At 42.5% G+C, this 9,083-nt stretch overlaps 1 protein-coding gene across 1 annotated transcript in view; it reads right to left on the bottom strand.

Moving 5' to 3' along the window:
- Nucleotides 1-3,433: 3,433 nt before the first annotated feature.
- dcc (DCC netrin 1 receptor) overlaps nt 3,434-9,083 on the bottom strand; it is a 316,481-nt gene continuing 310,831 nt past the window's right edge. The window contains exon 29 of the mRNA XM_034546888.1: nt 3,434-3,523. Coding sequence (XP_034402779.1) covers nt 3,434-3,523 — 90 coding nt within the window. The remainder of the gene's footprint in view (nt 3,524-9,083) is intronic.

Raw genomic sequence — 9,083 nt, 5'->3', positions numbered from 1 at the left:
GGCGTTTTGCAGTGTGGGAAAGTCATTTTGAGGAGACCAGGCTGTTGGTGGAAAGTAAAGGCACGTAGGATGTCTTTTCTTTTATCTCGACGGCAACGAATGAATCACGATGAGTAAATTAGTTTGACACATTGTGACATCCAGAGAATATTGACTGAGCTGGTCTTCATGACAACTCAAGAAGTGAAAAGCCTGGTCTATTTGAGTCAGTGTTGACAAATAATTCAAATCTCCAAATTATCCAAATGCTTTAAAAGCATTTTAAAGCATTTGGATAACAATGAAGCAACAATGGCATCCAAGAACAATCTCAGTCCAATTAGATGTGTCCTTACTGTTTTAAAAAGATAATAACTAGAACGCCTCATTTCTCAATAGTTACTGGACCAAACTGGTGCCAATTCACGCTTTAGCTCACTAAATAAGACTTTTGATCTTCCAAATGTTTTCGGATTGATTTCCTCCCAAATGTTTGTTTCACTTCATTTCTACAAAAATCAACTTTGCAGGTTGTTATATTTCACAGGTTGTGGGTTGGCTGGCCCTCCAGATATGTCCCGTTCAACATTTATGGTTTGTCATGTTGGTTTCAGCATGGAATATGTATTTTTATTCCACTGTTCATCTCATCCAGTCAACGCTGTCGTCAATCAACGCTCTGCAAGTTTGTCTTTTCTATAAAAGAGATTCATGAGTGGGAAGGAAGGAATCAACCCAAAGAACTGATGGATGATTAGAAAAATACTTCAACAATGATTTGTATACCTTTTCATTTAAAGGGCTAACATACTGGTACGACCATTTAACTCTTATTATTTTTGAAAAGAAGAAGTCTCTTGTGTCAACCGGCCATTTTCATTTAGAATTGACTGTTGAAATCCGATTTTCTTCCTCTGAATCTAATTTGGGTTGATTCCATCTGCCGCTCGACTCCAGACGGATGTATCTCCAGAACACGCTGATGAGTTTGATCCCCGCGCCGCCCGCTTGTCTGCATTCGCTCACCTCTTGCCCCCCCTCCCATTCTGTGGAGACATTACCTTTCCAGCCCTCCCCTCCATCCGCGGGACTTTTCCCCCTTCAGCATTAACAGCCCAGCGAGCGTGAGCTTGAATCATAATATTTGAAACGGCGTGATAATGAATTCTGGGCCTCGTTCCTCCGTGCCCGAGCTCCCACATACAAACCACCCCTGAATATCAATTCAGCTCCTCTGCCTCTGCGCTCTCAGTCTCCCCCGGGCCTTTTCTCCCTTTCATCACCGAAAGATAAAGGTCTGAAAATTACAATATGGTGACTGGAGTGACACAGTCAAATATGGAGCATACTGATGCCCCGATTTTTTTTGTTATCCCCTCAGCTGATTAATGAATCATTTGTCCTTTTAAGCTCCTGCATTTCTGTGCACACCCAAAATATATCTCAACCCACTTAACCTCACGCTTATTCCACAAATCACATGTTCCTCTACTGGCAACTCTGCTTTAAAAGGAGTGAGAGGCGGATGACCTCATGTTGCAGAGGTCATCCCCAAACTGGACCACTGCAGGTGTCATGCAAATGTCTTCTTCATTCCATTTTTTAAAGCAAGTCAAACAAAAAAAAACTGGCACAAAAGATTCTCTCCAAACCAGTTACAATTTAAATTTTAAATAAAAATGTAACTATTTCCGATGCGTTCAAAGGCTTATCCATTTTCACGATGGCCCTTAAAAACAGCTCTCTGTGTGTATATGTGTCCGATAAAACCTGATTTGAAAAAACACCGTTCTGACAGGACAGCGAATGTAAAAATATACTTCGTGGAATATGCATTATTTGCGGGCTTTGTTTTTGTAACTTTTTTTCTCTTTTTTTTAAATAAAAAAAACTAAAAACGGAACGCCCTGAAGTGAACTCAAAGTGAAGCCATTGTATCCTGTGTGGGCGATCGAGGTGGACAGAGGTACACGTGTGGTCATCTCTTGAAAAATAAATATGGGTTCATCAAAAGCACCCTCACCTTCAGTCAAACATACTGAAACGGCACAAAGTGAATACAATGGAAGAGGTCACTCTCATCATCATCATCATCATTGGCTCCCCACTAACATCTCTAATCTCGTTAATAATAATAATCCTAACAACAACAAAAATTCCACAAATGACTTGATTCTTGATCCTGCTGCAACAACACCTCCTAATTAATTCCTGCGTCACAGTAATTTCAAACGATTTATTTGTTTCCCTCCAGAAAGCTCTGTGATATCTTGGTGATCGTAGAATTCGATCCAGAGATAACGGTCTCGTGATCATGACTTCGTTATCTCTTTCTCGTGATGGCATATTGAGTTTTGTGACCACATGAATCAGTGTTTTTTGACCACGTTCCTCCAACCAATCCTTCATTCGTCCACATGGATCGTCTCACTGCTCGTCATTGAATTCGGGTCCATGGCTCGGGACTGAGACTTAAACAAAGGAGCAAAACACTAAAGAAGGTTTACAATAAGTTGTCCAAGGTGAACATTTGGCACGAGTCCTCGTAGGTAAGGATCAGAGTTCGTCCGGGTTAGGCAGAGTAAAGGCTTGGTCCAGAGCAGCAGCAGCCTGAGGGAGTCTGTAGAGGGTTCTCTACAGTCCTGTAAGAGCAGAGTCAGCTGGATCGGTTTAGCTCACCACACTAGTTTCTATCCTGCCACACTCACTTTTTCTTTTGTTAAACTTCCAAATCCAGAAGTGGAAGTGCTGCATGGGTTATGAGTGACGGTTGGCTCAGAAAAATCATACTGTTTAGTTCCAGAGAGGGAAAAAGGGAGTAACAATAAGTAAGAGATCCGAGGAACACCGCGCGTAACGGGCCAACCTCGGATTCAGGTGAGGAAACGGTTTGGTGGCTGAGGGTGTGTTTTCTATTTCTTACTGTAGGTTCTGGTGGCACTTTCAAACCATCTGCACATCCTGTGACTGCACAAAGTTGCAATACCCAAAAAAGACAAAAGGAATACTTCCAACAGCGATCATGAGGTCACAGTAACTGAGTTGTAGGGAACCCAGCGGAGGACGCTAATAAATACCACAAAGAAAAGAAACTGGAGGGATCTTTGCTTTCTTTTGTGATAATCATATCATCCTGCGTCATGAAGCAGAGGCGCTAGGTCTCTGGTTTTTCTAGTCTTTAGTGGTTGAAGAGTCTCGAGGGGTCTCAGCCCCTCCACCCTTATCCTGTTCTTGTAAGTTGATGCTGTTTTTCTCCATTTGATTCCCTTCTATTATTTTCCCAGTCCCAAACAGTAGACACTAGCCCAAAGCAGAAACCAAACAAACTCAACCCAGCACGGATGTTTGATTCCTCTTCAAACCCAGATCAACCTCAGTGGATGCGGCGCGGGTGACATCAAGGCTTAAAGACGGGTTCCAGACTGGAGGGCAGGGCTGGGGGCGGTATCACGGGTTAGAAGGCGGAGCCGGTGATGGCGTTGAGCTGCTTCATCAGCCCTTCCAAACTGGCCATCTGCTCCGACAGGTCATCCTGCTCGTAAACCTGAAGAGAAAACAAAACCGTAGAGCAGGTTATGTGACCATGGGCAACACAAAAAACCCTCCTGAGTATCCCCGTGGTTTTACAATAATGATATTAAAATGTACTTGTTTTCTAGTTTCTTAAAAACTCAAAGCTCTTTAACGCCACTTTTCATCATTCACTCCAATTCATACACTGATGGGAGGAGCTATCATGCAAGGTAACACCTGTCAATCAGGACTAGTTAACATTCACACACTGATGGGAGGAGCTACCATGCAAGGTAACACCTGTCCATCAGGACTATCTAACATTCACACACTGATGGGAGGAGCTACCATGTAAGGTACCACCTGTCCATCAGGACTATCTAACATTCACACACTGATGGGAGGAGCTACCATGCAAGGTACCACCTGTCCATCAGGACTAACTAACATTCACACACTGATGGGAGGAGCTACCATGCAAGGTACCACCTGTCCATCAGGACTATCTAACATTCACACACTGATGGGAGGAGCTACCATGCAAGGTACCACCTGTCCATCAGGACGTGATTTTATTGTGTCGAAGAGCAATACAAGAGAGCAGCATTTTCAAGCTATTAACTCAAAAACCTTGTCTTGATTTATAAAACGATATACTGATGAAAAAAACATGTATTTGGATTAATTGATAATTCCCCCACCCATAAAGATTAATCTGAATGACTCAGTCAATTGTGATTAAGGCTCATCCTGGAGGTCTTTCCTGCTCTTACTTGTGGATACATTTAGCCTGGGTTCAACCCTGCCATGTCATTTGACCTGTCCATCACTATACAAGTGCTAAGTGTCTGACTCCCACAGTTCACTCTGATGACACAGCCACTGCCATTGGAGGAACGTCATCGTTATCTACCAATGGCCCCTACAAGGAGTTATTCAGGGTCGGCTAATTAGCCGTTCATTTATTATGAGGTTGTTCTTTATTCGTTCTTTAGTTACTACTCCTTCATTCACTGACTCATTCATTAACTTTAAAAAACAGATCTTTAGAGGTACCTAATCCATCACAATGACTGTTTTGCCAGACTTCACTTATTGGGGCCGGCTTTTTAAATCCGCACTTACTTAAGTGAATAAAATAAAAGGTGAGTGTGATGAATCGTCTATCAGCGGCTGCCTGGAGGAAAGGATGTCAAAATCACAAGTCGCAACGAATGATCAAGAATGCAAAGTTCACAAAAATGTTTAGAAGAAACCGGGAATAATAACACAATATTAATAACTGTGTCTCACTGACAGCATGAGCGGCTGAGCTTTGATCCTCCACCGACTGTTCGGTCTGGTTGTATGAATATGTGTCACTTCTGAGTGGGGCCAGCTTAGTGCCTCCGTCACACACACACACATACACACACACGCTCACACACACACACACACACACACTCAGTGTGTTCGATTGAGCGTGGCCTTCATGTAGAGTTTGTCTTTGCAGTTGGAAAGAAATATATTCAATATTCTCCTCGGCCGCTGTGGAAAACCAATGAAATATTTGAATTGAAAGGTTTGTCAATGCACAAAACCGTGTGTGTATTTGCACTGAATCGGCACAGTGTGCACAGCACGCAGTCTTTCATTGAACTGATGCTGCTGGAATATCACGCACAACTCCAGTGAGGAAGTTGCTTTTCAAAGCAGTTACCACATGCAGGTACTGTGAAAAAGGAAAAATACAGATATTGTGTTTTATCCAAACCTATTACCTAAGAATTACATTTCCATTCAACACAACTGCATTGTGAATTACGTAACAGGGAAAACTCTTAACTTATTTGTGACGGAATATCACAAATAAGTGGTAGGGAGGAGGTCTGAGTTGGTGTTTTCCTCGAAACTTAATATAGATTATTATAGTTTAGTTGTTTAATTTCCTCCGTGTCTAAATTAAACAGCCTGCCATCTGTAATCAAAATTAAAGTGAAATAACCAATACAATGCTTTAATGTTTCCTGAAACATGTTCAGCTACAGCTCTATATTAAATAAAATAAAACGATAGCACTATCACATAAGATGGAGGTAAGCAGAACATTCTTACATTTTAGATACTGGAACTATTCATCATGAGAAATGACTAAAAAGAATCAATTAATTACTCAAATACAAATATTTTTCTGTCATTAGACCTATTTATTGATTAATTGTTTCGACCATTTGAGTGTTAAAAGGAAATATCGAAAGAGTTGAATTTACTATTTGAGAAAGTAAGATTAATTTGATCTATACCGATGAAATAGTGTATTTTGTTGGAAAATTGGAAAATCTATTTGTAGCTGATTAATCAATTAGTGTATCCGCAGAGAATTTATAGATAACAATTGAATATTTTTGACTGTCAAACGAAACGGGACATGTTAATGCTTTTATGGTTATCATTTCTCACATGATTGACTGTCAGATCGTATTTCACCTTAAAAACCTCAAATTCTACCATGATACAGTTAAACTAAGCCAAACTGTATATTGGAGAAGCTGTGCATGATTTGGATGTGTGAATCTTGTGTTTTCTAGATCATAAAATGTTATTGATCATAACATTAGTAATAATCTTTGCGTGTGGTCTATGAAGGGGAGACCTCAGCAAAACGGTGATGGTCAAACATTTTGCTTTTCTCACAAGTGTTCAGCTTCCTGCGACCTACATTTATTTAGAAATTACTCGCATGTGCTGGATGTCTCCCGGATTTGAAAATATCGAGTCTGTCTGGTCAGGTTAAAAGCTGAAACGGGGCCAGAGCCCTGATGGATCAGCTTTCGACCACTTTTTGCCTGGGCGACTGTACCGCCTGTCATTTATAGATTTATATATCGCCCCTCATTTCGAGCAGTGTGGCCCAATCAGGGCGCAGTAACCTCCTGAATCCACCAGCAGCTCCCAGTTCACCAGTTAACATCTAACAGAGGAGATGATTTCACAGTCCAAGCAGATTCAATTGATGATGCAATCTTTGTTTTCTTTTTAATTGTTTTTACTTAAACGTTATATTATCTTACATTTGTATGTAGAGTGTCTTTGGAACAACAGTAACAGTTCCCCCCTAAAGACACTGGTCATGCTCCAGAACTGTTTACATGTTACATGTTCAAATGTTCTCAGATTGGGTAGGCGGGTCCATTATGGTCTCCAGTGCTGCCGTACAAATGTTGGTGAATATCCAACGATATTTCACTGTGACGCTCTTCGCTTCTATTATTTTCCGATATCGTCTATTGTACCCTTTGGTCCCCTCTGAGGTTTGGAAATGCTGACGTCATTTAATCTCTAGTAGTCATAGAGTGTATTAGTAGAGTCGCTGTCTTGGTTCTTACATGTTTGAGTTCTTATTAACATGTAAGTAATGTATTGTATAAGGTCTTTGAAAGCGTCTGGACGAGGAAACCCCACATTGTGGCTTTTCAACAGTGGACATGAATCTCTGACTGTGGATTCCTATTATACGAAGCAAAAGGACTAGCACTCCTTTATCTGTGTGATGCACAGAGTGTGACCCTTTGACCTCCTTCTTTCACTCTGAATGAGGCCATAAAAGCCCATCTAGAAGCGTCGTGCCGCCAGGTATTTTCCATCTTCCCCCGGACAAAAGGGCTTCTGCAAAAACCATAACTGTGTATAAAAATCCAGCGACCTCCAGATCTCATTTGTTGACCCGCAACAGCAGAGTTTAACTGGGGTGGTAAACGCTTCATCAGTGGGATGAAAACGCCCGCCGATGATCCGTGCTTCTCTCCGATACCCCGTTATCTCTGTGGCCTGCTGACCTGGATTCACGCTCCGCTGTAATCCAGCGAGAGTCGCCCCGACAGCAGAGTCAGAAGAAGAACTCGGACGAGGAGAACTCTCAGAAAGTGTCTCCAGGTTCTCTGTGCACGGACTCCGAATGAACCGCCACTGAAACGCTGTGTGTTGGGTCTTCTTCCAGTACACAGGGCTGGTCAACCTGCAGAAGAATCACAACTCCTTCTGAACCAACGTTTAGGGGCTTGAACGTGATGGATGATTTGCATCACGGTGCATCGCAGAATCGTGGCATCTTTTATCGTCAGTAAACAGAAGTTCGCAACAGAAAATATGTAATAATCATAGTTATTTTAGACATCGCTGATTGGGGACCATGAGAGGCAGGTGTGTTGGATCAGGTGAAGATCAGGTGACAGTTTGAGGTGGGAACATCTGAGGGTGTGTGGTGGACAGGTTGTGAGCATGGTGGGCTGAAGGGAGGGAGGGGGGGCCATTATTAGCTCACCTGTTCAATGTCTCACACAGAAAAAGGTAAAGTTCACTTGTTCTGATTTCAACCCACAGCAGGAAATATTCATTCTGGAGCATCGAATAGATCCATAGTCGTCATGGTGATGAATGAGAACTGAGCAACTTACTTATGCTACTATGACTACTATCATGATAATGATAATGATAATAATAATAATAATAATAATAATATGCAGCGAATGGATCAGATTAAAGCATTTGGGTGCATTAACCCTGCCCTGCTGTCAGAAACCTCTGCTGTCAGAGTGGAAGACACAGACACACACACACACACAGGTGAGAGTATCACAAACAAACATGAAGTGGAGTTCTTCAGTCCAGACGGTTTCCAGTGTTAAAATATGATAGTGAATTGTGTGTTTGGATTCACACGCAGCAGATAAACCGTCTTCCTCTGTCCCAGGATCAGAGTCCTCCCCCCCTACTGGGCTCCTTGAATATGTGTCAGTGATGTAACAACATAATAACAGCACCGTTGTGTTGTACTTACATCACTCACTCTGTGTGACACAGTTTATTAAGTAGCTGTGTGTGTGTGTGTGTGTGTGTGTGTGTGTGTGTGATGCCAGAGGGCTCACTGGAAAAGACTAGATCAATTACAGAGATAGAACAGCAGATGAAGAGAAAGACCTGTTGACCTTTAACCCCTACCCCCATCTCATTTGCTCCTCTCCTCCTTATCAGCTTCTTTGCTCCTCTTCTTTCCTTCGCCTCACCGACTCTCATCTTCTGTATCTCTCTCCCATCCCCTCCTCCTTTCCCCCTTCTCCTCTTCTCTTCTCATTTATTTCCTGCTCTTTCCCTCCATCCTTCTTCCTCCTGAAGCATCCTTCCCTCTGTTTCTGTTGCTACAGCAACGCCTCCTTGCTCCTCTACCCTTTTCTCACCCTCCTTTCTTCCTTGTACACCTCTCCTCCTTGTTTTGCCTCCTTTCCTTTCCTTTCCTCTCCTCTCCTTGTTTCTTCTTTCTCTCCTCCCTCTTTTCTGCTCTTTCACACTTGTTTCTGTGTCTTCTCCTCCCTATCCTCCCTCCCTCTCTTCTTTTCATTTCCTCATCTGTCCTCCCCTCTCCTCTCGTTGCCGTGGCAATGCCTCACCCTGTCCTATTGTCATTGACTCCCATATAAATATTTAACAAGCCCCAACGTCCGACATCCCTCCACATCATGTTCTGCCATTTATCTTGCTGCTTGTCATCCTCTGGCTCCTCATCCTCTTGTCGTCCCCTTCTTCACCTTTCCTATGTTTCCCTTCCTCCTGCCTCA

The sequence above is a fragment of the Cyclopterus lumpus genome, chromosome 12 (assembly GCF_009769545.1).
Source record: "Cyclopterus lumpus isolate fCycLum1 chromosome 12, fCycLum1.pri, whole genome shotgun sequence".
Taxonomy (NCBI): domain Eukaryota; kingdom Metazoa; phylum Chordata; class Actinopteri; order Perciformes; family Cyclopteridae; genus Cyclopterus; species Cyclopterus lumpus.
Note: the sequence above shows the minus strand (reverse complement) of the source record. Positions and strands in the feature narration are given on the sequence as shown.